This window comes from Schistocerca nitens, chromosome 3 (assembly GCF_023898315.1).
Source record: "Schistocerca nitens isolate TAMUIC-IGC-003100 chromosome 3, iqSchNite1.1, whole genome shotgun sequence".
Taxonomy (NCBI): Eukaryota; Metazoa; Arthropoda; class Insecta; order Orthoptera; family Acrididae; genus Schistocerca; species Schistocerca nitens.
Window position 1 is genome coordinate 409859952 of NC_064616.1, and position 25113 is coordinate 409885064.

The following is a 25113-nucleotide window of genomic DNA, read 5'->3' on the forward strand; positions in this document are numbered from 1 at the left end:
ACTTCCAACGACTTGTTGAGTTCAGGTCGAGTAGCTGCATTATGCGTGGCAAAAGGAAGTCCGACACGATATTAGGAGATATCCCATGACTTTTGTCACCACAGTGCAATTTGGTATAGTGGACATTTCACGTGCCACAAGCACTCCAGTTGTATGTAAAGAGAAACAAATTTAATCGCTGTATCGTAACTCCAACGAGTCATGTTGCTGATCCACTAGAAACAGATAATTGAAAGGAGAGAGCGGAACAAACGTAGACAGTTATGCGGCGTACTAAACAGGCTGTTTTCAGACGTGTCCAGTGGCGGGCCAGTGGTAAATGAGCCGGGATGGGGGAAGCTACTTGACATGCTACTATTCAAACCGTTTCACTTACCACCGTTACTAAATAATGTTGTTAAGATATTTTCACTTACTATATCACTCGTCATTTGACTAAATTATTGGCCTAGCGTGAATCAGCCTTAAGTCGCTCGCGGCTTCACTAAATTAGTGGCCTAGTGTAAAGCGGTCTTAAGGTCCCCCCACACGTTCCGGTATACCTGTAAAGGTGAACCGGAGCGTGTCTGCCAACAAAAGTGTGCAGGCGTACACGACTGTACAGTCGACTACAGAAGAATCGAAATGCGATTCTTTGTACATGTGCAGGTGTCCAGACCGGAGCGGGGCTGCGAGTCGCCTGCCCAAGTTTCAGGTCTAGAGCTCTCAGTTCGCCCTACGTCTTCGCGTCAGCACGTCAGAAGTTCAAATGTGAGTTCTGTTGTTGTTTTCGTTGTGCTAATCTGTAGTGAAATTAGTAGTGCCATTTGTTTTGGAGGTAGTGTGCTCGTTTGTCAACATGTCAAATCTTAAAAGGAACAACACCAGTGAGGAACCTTATTGACCGCATGTAAAAAGTAAGGAGTACCAAAGCGTGAAGTAGCTTACACAAAATTGGTGAAAACAGCAAGTAAAAAGCCTGCTACAGCCAACATGTTTCCCTCAGTTGATGCTATGGACGCAACTGAATTTGGAAAATTCCCATTCCACAGTTTCCGTATCATATGTACGCCACAACTGCGTAAGTAAACTCGTGCAGGTAACCTGTACGGATAACCAGAAACGTGGGTGGTGCCAATAACATCAAATTGTAATAACGAATGTTTTTAGCGGCGCGATAAGTAAGGGGACTGCTGAAGCGCAGATTTGCTCAGCCCGTTGGCGTGAACAGAATGAGAAATGCCCTACTACGCCAAACACAGCCTGGAACGTGGCAATCACAGTGAACGTTGAGTCTTGAGCTAGGTGGACATCAAGACCAGTACAAGAAGATCACTGCATATACTGTAAGTTTATATTGACAGTTGTGTACGTTGTTGAACGCTGCCACTGCGATGTACATAAATAGGAAATAATGCAGCAGAAAGTACAGTGAGTCAAGCTTTATTTTCCTGAAACGTTTTTTTGTTCATAAACTAACTTTTAAGTCTCAAAAATTGTCAGCTGGGGCTATTTAGGCTTCAAAGGTAACTCCTATGACAACAGGACAACACTTGGAAGAAGAGGAGACGCTAGCTTTAAAGTCTCAACTAATGTCTTATGAGGCTACTTACGCTTGGAGTTAGCGTCTCTTCTTCATTTTCTTCATCTTCTTCTTCTTAGTATTGTCCTGTGGTCACAAGGTTCGCTTTTATCTCATGATTTGGCAATATTTTATTATATCTTTGTGGCATGATGCCCATTCTGTGTTCTATTGTATTTTATCTGTTAGTATAACAGTCTAGACCAGAGCTTTCCGAAATTTCCCTTGGTGTGACACCCTTCTAATACATACAATTTCACTAACTACCCTTCCACTAATATTAATAAAAGAGACTCTATTATAACAAATGTTAGTACAAAGGAATATCAGTTTTTATATTTTAAATCTAAAAGCAGTGTAATTATACATTAGACACCTTTTTCACAGATACAAACCTTTGCAATACTATTATGAGTTCACTGCAGCAGGTGGGCTTGCTAGTATTACAAATCTTTTTTATATTAGCTCTGGTGTAGGAAAAATACACACGGAGTGCCTTATCTAACTTTCTCAAACTTCTACGATTATCTGTTTTTATATTGGTATTAACAAAAAACGCATTTTCATACGAATATGTTGTAGAAAACTGTAGCAAAACAATGGGTGCTCTTTTAATTAGATTACGGTATTCTTGCTGATTAGAAATCCAGAAGTTGCATAAATCAACAAGTTAAGTTTCCAAATATACAAATGCGCGAAAAACTCTCTTATCCAGTCATACTGGTTTATATCTAGTGCTGAGAAATATCCACTCACTCTTTCAATTGCACTAAATGGTTATGAAACAGTGGTTATATTTTGTTACTAACTGCACGTTTAAATGTCAATGGAAGCATTTAAAAAGTGTTTTCCATTGTTTTTCTCAGTCATACTTCAACTTTATGTTTTAAGGATGTAGTTTTATTTGTGGTGGTAAGGAGATTTGCACTCTTACCTTGTTGAGTAGCATTTGCCTTATTGAGTATTTCAATAAATCAGAAAGGAAAGCTACCTTTGTGCTCCAGAGCTCGTCCTTTAATACATCCAAAAACTCACTTTTGTTTTATTGTTCAAATAACTGCAGCATTCCCTTCGTAAGTTCATACGCAAGACTGAGAATACCCAGTCTGGATAACCAGCGGAATTCTGTATGAAGATGAAGGTTACAGTGTTGTGTTCCTAGCGCCTCACATATTTGAGGGAAAAATCTTGACTTGAGATGCCTGCTCTTAACGCAACTCATCATTTTAACAGTCTTGTCCATAAGTGTCCTCAAATCATTTCCAATTGTTTTTGCTACGAGCTCTTCACTATGTGCAAGACCTCTTCACTATGTGCAAAGCAGTGCGCAATAATCAAGTTTTCGCCTCGTTGTTTCGCAAGCGTGATAGATTCTTTTATGGAACCTGTCATTGAAGGTTCTCCATCTATGCATATGCCGATACAATTCTTCCACGACAAATTCTCTGTTTTCTTACTTCAAAAATGTCTTTCTCTTTGGTGGTTAAGTGAATTACCTTGCAACAGAGATACTGTTCAGCTATATTTTCATCATCAGTGAAACTTAATTACAAAAACAAGCTGAGCTAAGGCACTTACATCGGTAGATTCATCCAGCTGAATTGTAAACATTAAATTTGTTTCAAAAATGGTTCAAATGGCTCTGCGAACTATGGGACTAAACATCTGTGGTCATCAGTCCCCTAGAACTTAGAACTACTTAAACCTAACTAACCTAAGGACATCACACACACCCATGCCCGAGGCAGGATTCGAACCTGCAACCGTAGCAGCCGCGCGGTTCCGGACTGAGCGCCTAGAACCGTAAATTTGTTTCATCAACTCGAGTTTTAACAGATTGTTCAATGTTTTCAGACATACGCTGAATAGGTCTTCCAAATGTAATATCACCAAGGGAATTTTTTTCACATTGCGTTCATACTCAGGACCAAACATTGTTTTCACTATAGCTTAGCAAGGTGGAATGATGGCTTTCTCTGCAATTACGTGAGGCAGCGCTTTCTTTGCAGTAATCTCAGTTACGAGATAACCAGCTTCATGATATTTATAAGAGGTTTTAAATTTCTTGATAACTAAATAACTCTGCTGATTCTTTTGTCTTAGAAGTTTTTTGAAAAAATCAAACCTTTTTCCCTGAAAATGTTTGTGTTTTGTTGAAATATGGCGTAGCACTTTATTCGGTACCATGCTCTTCTTCACATATCACACACTCCGGCACAGGACATCTTTCATCTCCACACCATATGAACACTAGTTTTAAGTATTCTTCATTATACAGGCTCACTCTAGTGTTCTTGTTACTGCATCGTGGCGCGGAGCAAACGGCGGATGAGAGGCACTATTTGATAGTTGCTCTGTATCTACACAAGTTTCAGACACATTGCTTAATTGTTGCTCTGCATTTGATGTTTCATAAACTGCCAAAGGTCTCTTTCTGACAGTAAATTTGTCCATTTCTGATGACTCTGTAAGTCATATCATTTCGAAAGAACTAAAATAACGACACGTGCCACTAACGAAACAAAAAAAATCTGAAGAAAAAGTGTACCGACAGTCTTCCACTGTCGCCGCTGGAAGAGTTTGTTAAGACACGGACAGACAGAGAGCGCCAGCAGAAGAGACACATCTATGATCCATTCATCATAAGTAAACAAACACAAACGCGAAGATTGGTCAGAAGCCGTAGCACACGTACACTGGTGTTGTTACACTCTTGGAAATAGGTCCTACTTATGTATTAGATATCTTATTACTAAGTTATGTTAAGTGAAACTTTAAGATATTCAAATGTATTAACAGCCATCAACGTTTTTCTTAATCACGCTTTAGCTTCGTAGTTTTTATTTCAAAAATCGTGTACAATCACAGACTCCGCAACGTTGAGCTCTGATTGTCACGCTGTTATGCGCAGTATAAAAATGCTGACGCTGTTTTGTGTTCCGTAGTGAAACACGCACGTGGAACACGGTTAAAAAGTGCCGAGAAATAGGCTGTTTTTAATGTGTTTCATAAATTTACGGAGACAATCGGCTTGGAGTTTTCCCAGCGATCTATATACTACAGATGATGAGCAATCCAACACTGAACGTGTAGTGCAGTCGGTGGCGTAATGGAATGTGAACCAAATGCAGTGCCTTGGTTCAAATCTCCCCGTTATCATTCTTTTCTCGTTGTATTTGAAATACCTACAGCTCGTAGTTATAAAATTCATCATCATTTCTCATGAATAATGCACATCTTCTTGTTTCTAATTATATATTAGACGCGAAATTCCTGTTTCCATTTCAAATACAAATTCTTAATTATCGATGTATTATGAAAGACTGTTCATAAAATTTGTTTAAATTAAGAAAACATAACAATTTAATTTTTAAGGCAAAAAATGAAAAACCAAATCCTCTTTATTTGGACTATGTCCATCGTTTTATACAACAGAGGTAGATACGTATCATAGAAACGAAAAACAATCATTTTTCACAGCATCGAGCATATCATACAAATGCTACATTTTTACATTTGGTGGGATATAGAAGGCTCATCATAAAAGAAGAAGAGAAAATGCTGCGACTGGTTTGCTCCGTGGATTCTGTTGTTGGCAGGCTCGTTATCAACGTAGCAGGTGGAACTTCCAGAACTGAAATTTATTTCTCGGATTCGGATGAGGAAGAAGCTAAGAGATTACCAGACGACTGACTGTAAGTGATACCTTCAGTGGCTTCAGTATTTAACTACACTGTGAAATCCTTCAATACTCTCTTAAGTTACACACAGCTTATGCAGAAAAATTACCCTGTGGTTAAGTCAGGAATTTTCATCCTTCTTGTTTTTAATTACAATAGTACGTTAGCTAAACAAGGTGTTACATGATGTGACCAACAGACACAAATAGACCGCTGAAACAGCAACAGGTGCTATGACCCTTCTCAGAGAAGTTGATTGCGAATTTGTCTGCCTCTTAGAGTTGTGGTCTGATGTAGGGTGCTAGTAAAATTGGACTGTAGCAGCATATCATTGCAAGGAGGGATGCTACTGAGGTCCATGATATAACATCGAATTTGCTGTCCGGTCTGGAAAAAAATATTAAACAACTACGTGAAGAAAGAGTGCAGAAACACACTAACACAGGCAAATGTTTGTGATTCTATATCTATCAAAGTAGTTTTGCTGTTAAAAGGGTGCAACGAGGGAGAAGGTGACGGGACAGATGGCTGCATGTGAGGTACGCTTGATCCGTGCTAAGAAACGGTTTGAGCTAGAGTATTTTAAAGTTTTTTTATAGAGTAATGAACGAAATGAAAAGCAGGCTCACATGTATCATAACACGTTATCTGACGTTAGCTTCTTGTCAGGAACCCTCAGAAGTGAAAGCTCCGTATCTTATCTTAAAAATTGGCAGCTGAGTTTGGCGCCAAGTATAAAACAAACATTGTTTCATTGGAGATATTTACCGAAATAGCTGCTTTCAATTTCTAAATGAAATATCCGATGAAAAGAAGCTACACGACATCTCACTTGTTATTTTGATGGTTTCTTGAAAGTATGGGTTATTTAAATATAGCTTTGTGCATATTTGTGACAATTGTAACAATACCCGTGACTGCGTTTTGAACGCCGTTTCAGCGAATTAAAATGATAAAAAATTGCTTAACGTAGAGTATGGGTTAAAGCACACTGTCAGATTTATCTGCCTTGTATACAGACTACGTCACAGGTAAAAAAAACACGATTTCGATGACATAGTCAATGCATTGGCTTCGCTCAGAGCAAGGAAATGCAAAGGAAACTTAATATAAGAATCATTTCTGTAAAGGGATATTTTCTCTACTGTTAATCATAGCCCTTTTACTCTTTTTCGAACTAATAACTTATGCGCTATTAATAATTAATGAGGAGCAAATACTAAAACTAATGTGCAATAGCTACCATAAACAACAAAATAGAAGTTTTGTTTAGTTAAAACTTTTTAAAATGTTTATTAAGTTTGTAGTTTATTTTTTACAATGCTACACTTAATTTGTTGGTGCAATATTGTTCATTAAAAATTGCAGAACAATAGTTCTATGGATGGGGGATGGGAGGTGTTGGCCTGAGGGTGGCAGCTTTGGCAGTTCTGCTAAAGACACAGGATCACCTCAGTAGAGCTCTGATTGCAAGATAAACTGTAATACTTGTCACTTCTTTTGGCGTTTATCCAATAAAAATAGTGCTTACCTTGTTCCTCGCTACTTATTTCACTCATTGACTGGCTTTACCATTTAAAAAATATAATTTCTCAAAGATAAATGAGGTACCAGCATTGGAAAAAGTTGTAGGGATAACATACGCAATGAAATGTATCTGTATAATGTACTAATAACTTTATTTATTGTGTGAAGAAGAAGTACAAAATTACAGCAACTAAATATTTAAATTAAAGTAGTTTCTAGCTGGAATGGCAAAGCACCCTAGGGTCGTCTTCCTCCAGACGTATTCAAAAGATGTAATCGGTACTGAACAGTTTCTTCAGGTCACTTCCTCCATTATGAAAGTTGTTACTACCATGAAAGAAATTCAGAGATGGAATCCATTTAGTCTTATGACAACATTTGAAAATTTGCTTTCTCAATATTGACTTGCAATAATATCTCTGGCATTTAAGTATAATGGCCACCAAATTTAACCACACAAATTCTCTGAAGCAGTTCTTCAGTCTTTTCCACACATACAACAAACCACTCAGTCACTAATGTGTCATAGTTACTGGAATAAGCATTTATGAACTGCTGGCAACCTCAAAGTTTATTTCTCAAGGAAGAGCGTCATTGACTTCCTCTACGAATCTGTCACACAGGTAGGTATTTGTTCTTACTGCAAAGCCACAAAAAGTCACACTCCGAAGGGACAGTAGCGTCTGAAGATGGATAAATACTACAAACATCTTGTAGTTCAATTACTGCTAATTCCACATCATTTTATGCTCAGAAATTTTTTGCGCAACAACTCCGTAACTTCCATGAATTGTGCTTGCTGTACGTCTCTTGCTCAATGAATATTTTGATCTTGAAGCAATCATACTTTTAGGGCTGTTACAAACAATGCTTCCGATAGCGTAACCATGTTGTGCACATAAAATTTCCGAGCAATAAAATCTGCATTGAGAGAAGTGTTGGCCTTGAAGGTTCAGCGGGAGTTTCATGATGGGTGATGCCTCAGTGTGAAGTTCGTTTGTAAGCTGAACTAAATCCCAGGAACGTCAAGGCCTGTACATCAATTTACTTTCAGGAACTACATTTTTTGTAGATATGTAATGCCAAACCTACATTCTGTGGAGAAAGAATATTATGTCCAATAGCTATCGACATTTTCCTCAATACAACGCTATTAACGAAAGCACAAGGAATGTCTGGAATGAGCTCTCTGCGATCTTTCAGAAAACGATCCGATGATGGGTATTATTTATTAGTAACGTATGGAACCATAAATTATTGCTACTGTCTGAACTGTTTGAAAACGTTCCTCCTACTATGAAGATTGTTGGCGAGTACCTGGAATCCGATGATTTTGCAGCCTGTGCTTTTGATACACAGAACTGGCGCCTTATTTATATTCGAAGAATTCGGTATACTGCTTCCATGCATTCTAAACAACTGAGCTTTAATAGGTTTCATGTTTGGACGATAGCCACTTTCAATCTTATTCATCAGTTCGTCCAGAGAAAATATACAGTTGTCGTTATTATTTCTGAGGAAAGTAAAAAGTTAAATGCAACACGAACCCAGTTTGATTTCCAAAAAGATATCTTCCTGCACTTTTATACTCCAAATATTTAGTGTCGTCCGCTGGTTTTCATGTCGGTAGGGGCAAAACATTTTCTCCATACACGTGATTTAGAAATTTTGAGGAAATTGTGATCTGGTCATTTTCTCCTATCAGTTTCTACAGTGCACTTTTAGTACCCGCTCAATGTTATAAACTTAGACAAGGTGAAGGTATAATTATAGTGAAACCCGTTTTTTAATTTCCAGTTTTCACATTTTTCTATCATTTAAGTTATTTTCGGTTGGTGGCATCGTAAGTCATATTCTCTCAGTTAATTCTTTTCCTGTCATCAAAAATTTCGTACGCACATTTCCCACTTTTGGAACATTGCCACAAATTTCAATTTTGATTTTCAAGTCTATTTATGTGGGAACTACACCGTGTTCAAGCTCACGTACAACATGTAGAATAATGAATAACGTAGAACAGTACAGTTTGTTTCAGAATATAAATCATTTTTTATTCGAAAAGAAATACAGATTGCATTTTAGGGGCACTTTCAAAATGTTTTCGTAACGTTTCGTCAGCTGACTTTGCTAACCTGCAATAAATCATCAAAAACAGCATTTGAATTTGTATTTCCTCTGAAAGGCAAGTGATGTAATGCAACAAACAATTGATTTCAACTTAGTGCGAATAGGTCGAACTAATTTCGCAAGAGAATCAATGAGAACTGATTTTTTGTTGTACACTCTTAGTTCGGTTTGTTATAATATTGACAAAGTTACTTGCCTTTTCAACTGCAGCGTTATGCCATTCGGAATTAATATTCATTTTTACAGATAAGTGAAACTCTTTGAAATTGGTAAATGGACGGCTTATGAATGCACCGTGACTGCCATGAGTTATACATGAGCAGATAATCTCACGCAACTTAGCAAGCACGCCCTTAACTGCTTTGGAGTAAACCAGCCATGGATATAATGACATCCAGTCCTATCAAAAACTTCGCTTTATGCTGTCTCCGTCATTCTTGAAATTGTAATTATGGTCAGGTTGCCATAGACTCGATAAAATCTTATAATTAGGAAATTATCAAACCCCCTTTTTTTCAACGTAATTTCCGACATCGGAAATACTGACCAGGAGATTACTATACTTTTCATCGAAGCTTTTGAAGCTAGCAGCGGTACTGGCTAGGTCTATATTTTCTCCATCAGTCCAATGACTGGGAATTTTTTATAGAGATATCTGAGTTTGACTTACCCTCTTCTTGTGATTTTTCATTGCAGGTAGTTTATTTTTCGATACCTTCACTTCCATTTTCGGTTTTCATTCGTTTATGAAGAATAACAAACTTACGAATATCAGTCATTTTTTCACTCTGTTCACTATGCTTTTACATCCCTCAGTACACAAAATTCTAAGTAAACTACATGTACCAGTGCTCACTAGCAACTCATTGTTTACTATGAAGAAATTGAAAGACAACCTCATTAACGGCCGACAACAATCAGCTCAATTTCGTGAAGCGCATTGTATAGATATTCACGCTCAAATGTGGTGCTTCTGTCCAGTAGTTGTTATGAAATTAACTGACTGAAGGCTGTTGCACAACACTTATTCAAGGATTACCCCCCATCGTTAGATCTCATAGGTTGGAACTAGTTCCAGTGACACCTTACTACTTCTGCCGCCAAGCAGCGATCTGCGCCACACATTACAACTGAACACCCTTTGGGGTGTTAACCATTATTTGAAGTTTGAAGGAGTAACCTTTTGTCATGTGTTTTTTGGCGTGCAACTATATCGCTGCACCAAGAGCCATTTGAGGTTCATGAAGACATGCGCACCTAATGACGTGGGACTTGGAAGGGTGACTTTTTCGTTCCCTAGGAAGGCAACATTTCCGAGACGGAACTCCAATATGGATATCTTTCTTAATGGGAGAGATATGTGCCGAGTTATTGGATTAACCCTAGGACACCTAAGTGGGGGTGGGGAGGGGGGGGGGTTCGTTGAATCCAAAAATTTTTTATGTCCCCTCTTTTGCCCAAGTAACTTTCATACTACATATTCTCTTTGAGTTATTGTTTGTTGGCTATTTTATGAAACGTTAGTGTCAATATATTTTATAGAAAATTCCTGCTTTGAAAGAAAAAATAAATAAACTTATTATGGGTCCAACAACCCCCCCCCCCCCCTCGACCTTAGGCTTCGATGCATAGAAAATTTCCCGTAGTAGGATTTCGTATTTCTCATATCTACAACAATACAAGTTAGTTTCTTGTTGGTTGGTATTCTTGACATTCACAACAATCGGTTTACTTTCAGAGGAAGTGATTGTTGATGTCAGTCAGCTGTTATTTATCTTGTAAACTTGCAGTGATTTCGTGCAGTTCCCTACTGTTCACACCCAGACTTAACGTGACTCGTATTTAGAAAGAGTTCTGAATGAAATTTTAGATCAAGATTCTGACTCGGAGAGTGAAAGTGAATATGAGGATGATGTTATGGAGTATGATTCAGATCGGGAAAGTGATGTGGATGTTAGAGAAGATGAAGATAGCGCAGCTTCAGGCAGTGACCATCAGGATGTTATTGTGGCCAAGTCTGGAAGAAGGTACGTAACCACACAGCCTAGAAATCCTCGGAGGTCTGTTGCTAATATAGTAAGAGAGCAGGCAGGAGTAACTCCAGCTGGTGTTTGCCATTCACCTGGAGAAGCCTTGAAGTTACTTCTTACGCCTGACATCATGGATTTTATAGTAAAACATTCAAATGAAGAGGCAGTTAGGCGAAATTTTACTTTGACTAATGAGAAAGAATTGTATGCCTTTATAGGAATCCTGATATTTATGGGGGAAAATAAGAACAATAGTGTCAGTGTACCCGATCTTTGGTCAGACCTAATGGGTCGCCCAGTTTACAAGGGTATTATGGCAAGAGAACGTTTCAAGGAACTTATTGCAATCATAAGGTTTGATGACAAAAGTACCCGCCAGCTAAGAAGGAAAGCAGACAAGTTCACAGCAATCCGTGATGTTTTCAACAAAGTGAATGATAGATTTCCACTACTGTATAAACCAGGGGTCCATCTCACCATTGATGAGATGCTCAGCTTGTTTAGAGGGCGCTGCCCCTTCAAAGTATTTATGAAGGATAAACCGGGCAAGTATGGCATCCTTATACGCATGATGTCCGATGCAGTTGATAGATACGTCTTGAATATGGAACCCTATGCAGGTAATGTTCAGAATTTGTCGAAAGAAGAACGGGGTTCAGTAGCTGCCGTCAAACGTCTGGTAGCACCGGTGAAAAATGCTGGTCGAAATATTACTACAGACCTATACTACACATCGGTGGATTTGGCGGAAGAGCTATACCAAGAGTACAAAGTTACTAAAGTAGGAACTCTCCAGTCAAACAAGTAGCATATTCCAGACATAATGAAGAACACGTCAAATCTAGAGCTATATTCATCAATGTTCTTGTTCACAGACCCATCAACAGGTAGGCCTCCAGTAACTTTGGTGTCCCACATAGCAAAAACGAACCCAGTACAAACTTTCTGATGTTGTCAACAATGCACCAAGATAAAGGCACTGTTGGAGGAGAGAAGAATAAAACCGAGATAAATGCATATTATAATTCCACTAAAGGTGGAATTGATACCATTGATCAAATCGCCCGTAAGTACACCTGCAAGAGAGGAACAAAGAGATGGCCTCTATCTGTATTTTACTCGCTCATCGACATTTGTGCTATCAATGCAACCACCATATTCATCCAGCAACATCCAAGATGGAATGAAAAGAAACACAACAAACGGAAACTTTATCTTCTGCAAGCTGGGATGGAACTAATGAAATTGCAGGTTGAAGAAAGAAGTGCCAATGCAAGAGGGTTATCTAACCAAATTGTTCAATCAATGGAGACTATTCTAAAAAAGAAAATCAAAGAAGTGACAATAGAAGCACGTCAGCCTCCTGCAGGGAAAGGTCGGTGCCATATTTGTGTAAGAGAAGCTAAAACAAAGAAGCAGAAGTACAACAATCTAAGTAAACCAAAACAGTATTGTGGACAGTGTCATAAACATGTGTGTACACACATTCAGAAAAAATTGTGAAGTGTGTCTCTTGCCTTGAAGTTGAGGACTCAGAGTAGTCTATTGTATATGAACACATCTGTATTTTGTATTTGCAATATGCCAATTTTTTATTCACTCAATCCAAAATTTATAACAATTAACAACATTTATAAACCGATGCCTTAGTTAAAATACATAAACCATTTTGAAAGTTGTAATTTTTCGTCAGTAAACTTATTTAATACCTGTGGGCTCTCCGAAACCCCCCCCCCTCCTTAGGTATCCAAGTTATAAAAAAAGGCTTGGGCGTCCTAGGGTTAAGAACGGAAAAGATCCAGCGTGGTTCAATAACAAAAATGCTGAGAAAACAGATGTTGTTGCATTCTTGGTTCAAGAAAGAACGCGTAAATGTCGAGAGACTGAAGTAAGTAGAAATTCGTGCGTTTGTAAAAAGATCTATTCGTGATCTATGCGCGAAGCATAGGAATACTTCCTCCTTCATTCATACCTAATTACGGTGTGCGCAGAGGCACTTTAGGAGCCACTTTTCCCACATTTCCTATACAAATGGAATGGAAAAAATCCTAATATGTCATACAGTTGGAAGTATTCCACACTGGTGTTAGCTGTAGATGTCTGTCTTCCTTTGTCATGCTGCCCCAAAATATTGGTGCATGTCGGTCTCTGCGCGGTTGCGCAGAGCTCCACCATCTGTACCAAACTGCTTGTCCACTCTTATTTAGTTGAGCGTATTTCATTAAGCTTATCACAGCGTAAAGTCAAAGTCTTGTATCAAAAAATATATCCTCTGCCATGCGTGTCATAGCGGTTTGCAACGTAGAAAATCATTAGGATAGAAATTGTATAGAATTTAGTCTTCCGTGGTTTAGCATAGATTTATGCTCGTCGGAAATGCATCTTTATTAGGTTTGGCGAATAACTCAGAAGAAAACTAATTCTTTGAATATTTTAGTACTTCATGGAAAAACTCAAATAACAGAAATGAGCAAATTTTCACAACTTCTCCAAAACTTTGCACCGAGACCCTTTCTTAGTCAGCGAATGAGCGGACTACACTATCTGATTATAAATATTCTGACACCTCTATGAAGTGCATAACTGACCAGCAGATGTAATGAGAGACGAACTTGCCAGTATGAACACAGCGTTGTCGTAGCGAGATTGAATATTGTAATCCCCAAATCCTCGAATAATAAGCGGAAATATACATATTCAAAAAAGCAGATAAAAATTCACTTGACTTTAGAGTGTAGACCAGATGTGGCTTGAATTCAAAGAAATAGTATCGGCAGCAACTGAGAGATTTATACCAAATAAATTAACAAACGACGGAGCTGATCCTCCTTGGTACACAAAACGGGTTAGAACACTGTTGCAGAAACAACGAAACAAACATGCCAAATTTAAACAGACGCAAAAATCCCCGAGATTGGCGATCTTTTACACAAACTCGAAATTTAGAGCGGACTCCAATGCGAGATGCTTATAACAGTTTCCACAATGAAACTTTGTCTCGAAACCTGTCAGAAAATCCAAAGAGATTCTGGTCGTATGTGAAGTATGTTAGCGGCAACAAACAATCAATGCTTTCTCTGCGCGATAGCAATGGAGATACTATCGAAGACAGTGCTGCCAAAGCAGAGTTACTAAACGCAGTCTTCCGAAATGCCTTCACAAAAGAAGACGAAGTAAATATTCCAGGATTTGAATCGAGAACAGCTGCCAACATGAGTAACGTAGAAGTAGCGGAGTAGTGAAGCAACTTAAATCACTTAATAAAAGCAAGTCTTCTGGTCCAGACTGTATACCAATTAGGTTCCTTTCGGGGTATGCTGATGCATTAGCCCCATACTTAACAATCATATACAACCGTCCGCTCGACGAAAGATCCGTACCCAAAGACTGGAAAGTTGCACATGTCACACCAATATTCAAGAAAGGTAGTAGGAGGAATCCACTAAATTACAGGCCCATATCGTTAACGTCGATATGGAGCAGGATTTTGGAACATATATTGTGTTCAAAGATTATGAATTACCTCGAAGCAAACTGTCTATTGACACACAGTCGTCATGGGCTTAGAAAACATCGTTCCTGTGAAACACAACTAGCTCTTTATTCACATGAAGTGTTGAGTGCTATTGACAAGGGATTTCAGATCGATTCCGTATTTCTGGATTTCCTGAAGGCTTTTGACACTGTACTACCAAGCGGCTTGTAGTGAAATTGCGTGCTTATGGAATATCGACTCAGTTATGTGACTGGATTTGTGATTTCCTGTCAGAGAGGTCACAGTTCGTAGTAATTGACGGAAAGACATCGAGTAAAACAGAAGTAATTTCTGGCGTTCCCGAAGGCCCTTTGCTGTTCCTTATCTATATAAACGGTTTGGGAGACTATCTGAGCAGCCGTCTTAGGATGTTTGCAGATGACGCTGTCGTTTATCGACTAATAAAGTCATCGGAAGATCAAAACAAATTTCAAAACGACTTAGAAAAGATATCTGAATGGTGCTAAAATTGGCAATTGACCCTAAATAACGAAAAGTGTGAGATCATCCACACGAGTGATAAAAGGAATTCGTTAAACTTCGGTTATACGATAAATCAGTCTAATCTAAAAACCGTAAATTCAACTCAATACCTAGGTATTACAATTACGATCAACTTAAATTGGAAGGAACACATAGAAAACGTTGTGGGGAAGGCTAACCAAAGACTGCGTTATATTGGCAGGACACTCAGAAAAGGTAACAGATCTACTAAGGAGACTGCCTACACTACGCTTCTCCGTCCTCTTCTAGAATAATGCTGCGCGGTGTGGGATCATTACCAAATTGGACTGACGGAGTACATCGAAAAAGTTCAAAGAAGGGCAGCATATTTTGTATTATCGGGAAATATGGGAGAGAGTGTCACAAAAATGATACAGGATTTTAGCTGGACATCATTAAAGGAAAGGCGTTTTTCGTTGCAACGGAATCTTCTCACGAAATTCCAATCACCTTCTTTCTCCTCCGAATGCGAAAATATTTTGTTGACACCGACCTACATAGGGAGGAACGATCACCACAATAAAATAAGGGAAATCAGAGCTCGTACGGAAAGATATAGGTGTTCGTTCTTTCCCGCGCGCTATACGAGATTGGAATAATACAGAATTTTGAAGGTGGTTCGATGAACCCTCTGCCAGGCACTTAAATGTGATTTGCAGAGTATCCATGTAGATGTACATGTAGAAATGATACGGGAGTATTGTGTTGTCAGCAGAGAAGCAGTGAGAGCAGACTCGGTAAGCTCACTGACTTCGAACGTCGACTAGTCATTGGATGTTACCCGAGGAACAAAATCTGCTCCAATCGACTGTTGGTGATGTGATTGTGTAGTAGAAACGCGAAGGAACAACCACAGCTAAACCGAGACCAGGCAGACTTAATGTACTGACGCATGGGGATGGTAGAGTATTGCTGTTGGTGGTTGTAAAAACTCGTATGAAATTAGTATAAGGAATCACTCGTGAGTTTCAAACTGCTACTAGCAGTCCAGATAGCACAATGACAGCGCGTAACGATTTCAAAAGAATGGGATACAATGGTCGAGCAGCTCTTCGTAAGTAACACATTTACGTCGTCAGTGCCACTGACGCGTGAGGTGGTGTACATCTACATCTACATCTACATTTATACTCCGCAAGCCACCCAACGGTGTGTGGCGGAGGGCACTTTACGTGCCACTGTCATTACCTCCCTTTTCTGTTCCAGTCGCGTATGGTTCGCGGGAAGAACGACTGTCTGAAAGCCTCCGTGCGCGCTCGAATCTCTCTAATTTTACATTCGTGATCTCCTCGGGAGGTATAAGTAGGGGGAAGCAATATATTCGATACCTCATCCAGAAACGCTCCCTCTCGAAACCTGGCGAGCAAGCTACACCGCGATGCAGAGCGCCTCTCTTGCAGAGTCTGCCACTTGAGTTTGCTAAACATCTCCGTAACGCTATCACGGTTACCAAATAACCCTGTGACCAAACGCACCGCTCTTCTTTGGATCTTCTCTATCTCTTCCGTCAACCCGATCTGGTACGGATCCCACACTCAACCTGGTACCCGCCTTACCAACAATTAATTTTATATGATCATTCCACTTCAAATCGTTCCGCACGCATACTCCCAGATATTTTACAGAAGTAACTGCTACCAGTGTTTGTTCCGCTATCATGTAATCATACAATAAAGGATCCTTCTCTCTATGTATTCGCAATACATTACATTTGACTATGTTAAGGGTCAGTTGCCACTCCCTACACCAAGTGCTTATCCGCTGCAGATCTTCCTGCATTTCGCTACAATTTTCTAATGCTGCAACTTCTCTGTATACTACAGCATCATCCGCGAAAAGCCGCATGGAACTTCCGACACCATCTATTAGGTCATTTATATATATTGTGAAAAGTAATGGTCCCATAACACTCCCCTGTGGCACGCCAGAGGTTACTTTAACGTCTGTAGACGTCTCTCCATTGATAACAACATGCTGTGTTCTGTTTGCTAAAAATTCTTCAATCCAGCCACACAGCTGATCTGATATTCCGTAGGCTCTTACTTTGTTTATCAGGCGACAGTGCGGAACTGTATCGAACGCCTTCCGGAAGTCAAGGAAAATAACATCTACCTGGGAGCCTGTATCTAATATTTTCTGGGTTTCATGAACAAATAAAGCGAGTTGGGTCTCACACGATCGCTGTTTCCGGAATCCATGTTGATTCCTACAGAGTAGATTCTGGGTTTCCAAAACCGACATGATACTCGAGCAAAAAACATGTTCTAAAATTCTACAACAGATCGACGTCAGAGATATAGGTCTATAGTTTTGCGCATCTGCTCGACGACCCTTCTTGAAGACTGGGACTACCTGTGCTCTTTTCCAATCATTTGGAACCTTCTGTTCCTCTAGAGACTTGCGGTACACGGCTGTTAGAAGGGGGGCAAGTTCTTTCGCGTACTCTGTGTAGAATCGAATTGGTATCCCGTCAGGTCCAGTGGACTTGCCTCTGTTGAGTGATTCCAGTTGCTTTTCTATTCCTTGGACACTTATTTCGATGTCAGCCATTTTTTCGTTTGTGCGAGGATTTAGAGAAGGAACTGCAGTGCGGTCTTCCTCTGTGAAACAGCTTTGGAAAAAGGTGTTTAGTATTTCAGCTTTACGCGTGTCATCCTCTGTTTCAATGCCATCATCATCCCGGAGTGTCTGGATATGCTGTTTCGAGACACTTACTGATTTAACATAAGACCAGAACGTCCTAGGATTTTCTGTCCAGTCGGTACATAGAATTTTACTTTCGAATTCACTGATCGCTTCACGCATAGCCCTCCTTACGCTAACTTTGACATCGTTGAGTTTCTGTTTGTCTGAGAGGTTTTGGCTCCGTTTAAACTTGCAGTGAAGCTCTCTTTGCTTTCGCAGTAGTTTCCTAACTTTGTTGTTGAACCACGGTGGGTTTTTCCCTTCCCTCACAGTTTTACTCGGCACGTACCTGTCTAAAACGCATTTTACGATTGCCTTGAACTTTTTCCATAAACACTCAACATTGTCAGTGTCGGAACAGAAATTTTCGTTTTGATCTGTTAGGTAGTCTGAAATCTGCCTTCTATTACTCTTGCTAAACAGATAAAAGTTCCTCCCTTTTTTTATATTCCTATTAACTTCCATATTCAGGGATGCTGCAACGGCCTTATGATCACTGATTCCCTGTTCTGCACTTACAGAGTCGAAAAGTTCGGGTCTGTTTGTTATCAGTAGGTCCAAGATGTTATCTCCACGAGTCGGTTCTCTGTTTAATTGCTCGAGGTAATTTTCGGATAGTGCACTCAGTATAATGTCACTCGATGCTCTGTCCCTACCACCTGTCCTAAACATCTGAGTGTCCCAGTCTATATCTGGTAAATTGAAATCTCCACCTAAGACTATAACATGCTGAGAAAATTTATGTGAAATGTATTCCTAATTTTCTCTCAGTTGTTCTGCCACTAATGCTGCTGAGTCGGGAGGTCGGTAAAAGGAGCCAATTATTAACCTAGCTCGGTTGTTGAGTGTAACCTCAACCCATAATAATTCACAGAAACTATCCACTTCTACTTCACTACAGGATAAACTACTACTAACAGCGACAAACACGCCACCACCGGTTGCATGCAATCTATCCTTTCTAAACACCGTCTGTGCCTTTGTAAAAATTTCGGCAGAATTTATCTCTGGCTTCAGCCAGCTTTCTGTACCTATAACGATTTCAGCTTCGGTGCTTTCTATCAGCGCTTGAAGTTCCGGTACTTTACCAATGCAGCTTCGACAGTTTACAATTACAATACCGATTGCTGCTTGGTCCCCGCATGTCCTGACTTTGCCCCGCACCCTTTGAGACTGTTGCCCTTTCTGTACTTGCCCGAGGCCATCTAACCTAAAAAAAAACGCCCAGTCCACGCCACAAAACCCCTGCTACCCGTGTAGCCGCTTGCTGCGTGTAGTGGACTCCTGACCTATCCAGCGGAACCCGAAACCCCACCAACCTATGGCGCAAGTCGAGGAATCTGCAGCCCACACGGTCGCAGAACCGTCTCAGCCTCTGATTCAGACCCTCCACTCGGCTCTGTACCAAAGGTCCGCAGTCAGTCCTGTCGACGATGCTGCAGATGGTGAGCTCTGCTTTCATCCCGCTAGCGAGACTGGCAGTCTTCACCAAATCAGATAGCCGCCGGAAGCCAGAGAGGATTTCCTCCGATCCATAGTGACACACATCATTGGTGCCGACATGAGTGACCACCTGCAGATGGGTGCACCCTGTACCCTTCATGGCATCCGGAAGGACGCTTTCCACACCTGGAATGACTCCCCGCGGTATGCACACGGAGTGCACATTGGTTTTCTTCCCCTCTCTTGCTGCCATATCCCTAAGGGGCCCCATTACGCGCCTGACGTTGGAGCGAACAACGCCACTGGACAGTGGATGACTGCGAACGAATGATTTAAAATGATGAATCACGCTATAGCCTGTGGCAATTCGATTGAGGAACTGTGGTTTGGCGAATTCCTGGAGACGTCACCTGCCATCATCTAAATGGCTCTGAGCACGATGGGACTCAACTGCTGAGGTCATTAGTCCCCTAGAACTTAGAACTAGTTAAACCTAACTAACCTAAGGACATCACAAACACCCATGCCCGAGGCAGGATTCGAACCTGCGACCGTAGCGGTCTTGCGGTTCCAGACTGCAGCGCCTTTAACCGCACGGCCACTTCGGCCGGCGCCATCATCTCTAGTAACAATAGTGAACTACGGAGGAGGAGCTGTTGTGACATTGGGTGTTTTTCGTGTTAGGGTATAGTCCACTTGTTTCACTTAAGAAAACCCTGAATGTGGAGGGATATGAACACAGTTTACAGCATGGTATACTGGGTACAGAATAGGGATAGCTCAGAGACGATGACTGTTTATATTAGCATTACAATGCACCCTGTCATAAAGTAGCATCTGTGAAGGAATAGTTTGTGCACGATAACATTCGTGAAATGGACTGGCCTGCCCAGAATCCCAACCTGAACCCAATGGAACACCTTTGGGATGATTTAGGGCGCCGACTTCTCTCCAGACTCTAGCATCCAACATAACTACCATCAATAGTTCAGGCTCTTGAGGAAGAATGAGCTACCATTCCGCCACAAATACTGACAGCTTAGCGAAAGTTTCCCCAGCAGAGTTCAAACAATCATTAATGCAAAGGGTTGATGTACCCCATATTAATATTCAGTAACAACCAAATACTTGTGCATTGTGAAGTGCATGATGAAGACTCTAGACCACTTCAGCATTTGCCTTAACGAGTTTGGGTAACCGCCTTAAGCGCACCCCTGTTGGCCAGCGGATTCAGTCTGTGTTTCGCCTATTTCCGTGGCTCTGAGCACTATGGGACTTAACATCTATGGTCATCAGTCCCCTAGAACTTAGAACTACTTAAACCTAACTAACCTAAGGACATCACACAACACCCAGCCATCACGAGGCAGAGAAAATCCCTGACCCCGCCGGGAATCGAACCCGGGAACCCGGGCGTGGGAAGCGAGAACGCTACCGCACGACCACGAGATGCGGGCGCCTATTTCCGTGTTTCTTAATCTAGCACAGTGCGTGTTAAGCTATATAAGAATGGCTCACATGAAAGCTAGCTTACGGTAAATAAACATTTCAAGATAATTATTTGCCTGTGATTGGTAATTCTGGAAACATTAACCTCAAACCACGGCATTTCTTTTGTAGTAGCGTCAATCACAAACTAATCTACACTCCTGGAAATGGAAAAAAGAACACATTGACACCGGTGTGTCAGACCCACCATACTTGCTCCGGACACTGCGAGAGGGCTGTACAAGCAATGATCACACGCACGGCACAGCGGACACACCAGGAACCGCGGTGTTGGCCGTCGAATGGCGCTAGCTGCGCAGCATTTGTGCACCGCCGCCGTCAGTGTCAGCCAGTTTGCCGTGGCATACGGAGCTCCATCGCAGTCTTTAACACTGGTAGCATGCCGCGACAGCGTGGACGTGAACCGTATGTGCAATTGACGGACTTTGAGCGAGGGCGTATAGTGGGCATGCGGGAGGCCGGGTGGAAGTACCGCCGAATTGCTCAACACGTGGGGCGTGAGGTCTCCACAGTACATCGATGTTGTCGCCAGTGGTCGGCGGAAGGTGCACGTGCCCGTCGACCTGGGACCGGACCGCAGCGACGCACGGATGCACGCCAAGACCGTAGGATCCTACGCAGTGCCGTAGGGGACCGCACCGCCACTTCCCAGCAAATTAGGGACACTGTTGCTCCTGGGGTATCGGCGAGGACCATTCGCAACCGTCTCCATGAAGCTGGGCTACGGTCCCGCACACCGTTAGGCCGTCTTCCGCTCACGCCCCAACATCGTGCAGCCCGCCTCCAGTGGTGTTGCGACAGGCGTGAATGGAGGGACGAATGGAGACGTGTCGTCTTCAGCGATGAGAGTCGCTTCTGCCTTGGTGCCAATGATGGTCGTATGCGTGTTTGGCGCCGTGCAGGTGAGCGCCACAATCAGGACTGCATACGACCGAGGCACACAGGGCCAACACCCGGCATCATGGTGTGGGGAGCGATCTCCTACACTGGCCGTACACCACTGGTGATCGTCGAGGGGACACTGAATAGTGCACGGTACATCCAAACCGTCATCGAACCCATCGTTCTACCATTCCTAGACCGGCAAGGGAACTTGCTGTTCCAACAGGACAATGCACGTCCGCATGTATCCCGTGCCACCCAACGTGCTCTAGAAGGTGTAAGTCAACTACCCTGGCCAGCAAGATCTCCGGATCTGTCCCCCATTGAGCATGTTTGGGACTGGATGAAGCGTCGTCTCACGCGGTCTGCACGTCCAGCACGAACGCTGGTCCAACTGAGGCGCCAGGTGGAAATGGCATGGCAAGCCGTTCTACAGGACTACATCCAGCATCTCTACGATCGTCTCCATGGGAGAATAGCAGCCTGCATTGCTGCGAAAGGTGGATATACACTGTACTAGTGCCGACATTGTGCATGCTCTCTTGCCTGTGTCTATGTGCCTGTGGTTCTGTCAGTGTGATCATGTGATGTATCTGACCCCAGGAATGTGTCAATAAAGTTTCCCCTTCCTGGGACAATGAATTCACGGTGTTCTTATTTCAATTTCCAGGAGTGTATTATAACTTAAATGCCCGCATCTCGTGGTCGTGCGGTAGCGTTCTCGCTTCCCACGCCCGGGTTCCCGGGTTCGATTCCCGGCGGGGTCAGGGATTTTCTCTGCCTCGTGATGGCTGGGTGTTGTGTGCTGTCCTTAGGTTAGTTAGGTTTAAGTAGTTCTAAGTTCTAGGGGACTGATGACCATAGATGTTAAGTCCCATAGTGCTCAGAGCCATTTGAACCATTTTATAACTTAAACGGTAAACAGAAACACATGCCAGTTACAGGTTGCCTATGTAACGATTTGCAGGGGCGACTCCCAACAAACGTTAAGCATAATTTCTAATCTTCTCTAAATTTTTTTCTTACTTATATGTTTAAGGTCAAACATTTAACACATTAACTCACTCATAAAGTAATCAGAACTTGGAAACTGTTTTGTGTGAGAGATCGATTCTTTAAGGAATCGGAGGTTTACTGGTATTTAACTGAAATGATGACCAAGAGTCGTGTCTACTTTTTTATGGATGACGATAGTTACTGTCAAATAAGCACCCACGATGTTGATGGGTTGGAAAATGTGGACATTACGAACATCACACAAATTGTCATGCGCGTTTGCAAGCTGTGGAGCACAATGGATCATGCTTGGGACATGCTCAGGAAAAATGGCGCACAAACGATACCTCTACATACGAACCTTGTCAGTCTGCAAACCGCATTAAGTGAGGAGCGGGGAAATATACTCGAAAGTATCCAGACATCTATTAATGGACATTAATATCAGGTGTATCAACCCTTCACATTTACGACTGTTTGAAATGACCTGAGGAGACTTTCAATGAGGTGTCTAAATGTCTGTGGAGCAATGATAGCCTGTTCCTCGTCAAGAGCCGAAACCAGTGGATGTAGTGAGTTGGATTCTGGGATCTCGTGTGGAGTCGATGATCCATCTCAACGCGAACGTGCTGAATTGGGTTTAGGTCTGGACTCTGAGCAGGCCAGTCTATCCCAGGAATGCTATTGTCTACCCAAACCATTGCCTCACAAATGCTGCCTTACGACAAGGCGCATTGTCATGCTGACACATACAGTTATGATTTCTGAACAGTTCATCTAATGTACGCACTACACAACGCCGTGAACTATGTTCTCAGGCTTCTGCAATTAGCGTTTTCTTAAACGCAGTAACGGGACCACACCCTAACCACGAAAAAGATCCCCATACCGAAACATCATCTCCTCCATAGTTCACTGTTGGCACTACAGGCTATGGTATGTAAAGTTCTCCAGGAATTCGCCAAACGCAAACCCCTCAGTAAGGTTGCCAGACTATAGCGTCATTCATCTCTCCAACTCATTTGTTTCCAGTCATCCACTGTCCAGTGGCGTCGTTCGTAACAACACCTCAAGCATCTCGTAGCACTGTCTAAAGAGGTATGCGGCTTAAAAAAAGCTGATAGAATATTGTCCCAATTCATTTTACCTCCATATGCACAGTCATTGTGCTACCTGGACTCCCGCTAACACTTTGAAATTCACGAGTGATTCCTTCTGCTGATTTCATACGAATTTTTACAACCTTCGCACTGCCTGGTCACGATTTAGCTGTGGTTTTTCTTTCGCGTTTCCAGTTCGTAAACTCGTCACCAATAGTCGAACACCTTACGACAGACTTTGCGACAGCATGGGCGTCCTCTCCTTACCCGACTATCTTTCCACTGCAGAGGCACAAGTTAAAGACATCCCCCTACGTTTCAGCCTCCGCTAAGCCGAGTTATATAATGAACCTTTCACTGGCTGAGAACTTCTTCAGGTTCTTGCCTCATCTCACGATGCAGCCCCAAATCCTGGTTCAATTCGTAGTCAGATAATCCAATACCTGCATGTTACTCGAAGGCTACATCCACTCAGGGTCTTCAGTCATATTTGTTTCGACGGTGTCTTCCTTTCGCAATGGCGAGATAGTATCATCGTCCCAATCCTCAGCCCAGGCAAAGCCCCAACGTCTCTCGATAGCTACCGACCGATCAGCCTCACCAACGTGCTCTCCAAACTGCTTGAAATCCTTGTTACCCAACCTGGTTAAGTTGAAAATGACAATCCGTTAGGCTCTTTCTAAACTTCAACACCTCATTGCAGTCTGTTTTGACTTACTTAAGACATACGACACTGTTTGGTGCCATCAAATTTTACTTATCGTCCATGCCCCCTTCGAAGCCCCCTACAAATTTTTATTCGTCAGTTTGTATCCCACAGGTTATTCCGGGTTAGAGTTGGAACGTTACTCAGCTCTCCACGAGTCCAAGAGAATGGCCGCCCACAGGGCTCTGCACCGAATGTTATCAGGGTGCTGATAACATCGCCATGGAGCACATATGCAGTCAAAATACACGCGCAAGCAGATTTCCGCGACGGGCATGACTGCGGGCCAGTTCCACGGGTATCTCTGGCGGATCTGGCCTGCCGATCTGGGGCCCGTGGTTTCCCACAAACGTGCACGCCCCACACATCGGATTCGGACTATCCGACCTGTCCACAGGTAGAGTCCACTCTTGTGTGTGTGTGTGTGTGTGGGGGGGGGGGAATTCGTGGATTTTCGTGATTTAATTGCGGACCCAAGACTGTGGTGCATACCTGACAGGCGAGAGGCTATTGGCGACGGGTTTCAGGAGTTGCGACTGTGTATAACTGCAAGTACGTTGTACTGTGCGTCGTTTTATAGCATTTTCTTCATTCCATAACATTTTCGCACTTTGACAGTAGTTTATGTGTTTCATAAAAAGTATGGACGATGTTAGAAAGAAAATTGTGGTAGTCACTGGCTGTTTCTGAATATCCCATTGTAGAATAGTGTGCGCAGAGAACAAAAGATGCCAAGCTAGCACTGAACAGAAGAAGGTTATTTTTATAAGATCCCAACAAGACAACATGAACAACAAAAAACAGTTTCTCTATGAAAGAGATCGTCCT

At 42.0% G+C, this 25113-nt stretch overlaps 1 protein-coding gene across 3 annotated transcripts in view; it reads left to right on the forward strand.

Annotated features, from left to right (window-relative positions):
- The window catches only part of LOC126249614 (glycine receptor subunit alpha-2-like), a 477560-nt gene that overhangs the window by 414160 nt on the left and 38287 nt on the right, over positions 1 to 25113 (forward strand). For 2 of the 3 annotated variants that reach the window (XM_049951280.1, XM_049951282.1), the window contains one exon: positions 649 to 750. The exons of the other annotated variant lie outside the window; for it this stretch is intronic. In XM_049951280.1, coding sequence (XP_049807237.1) covers positions 649 to 750 — 102 coding nt within the window. The remainder of the gene's footprint in view (positions 1 to 648; positions 751 to 25113) is intronic. 3 annotated transcript variants of the gene reach the window in all.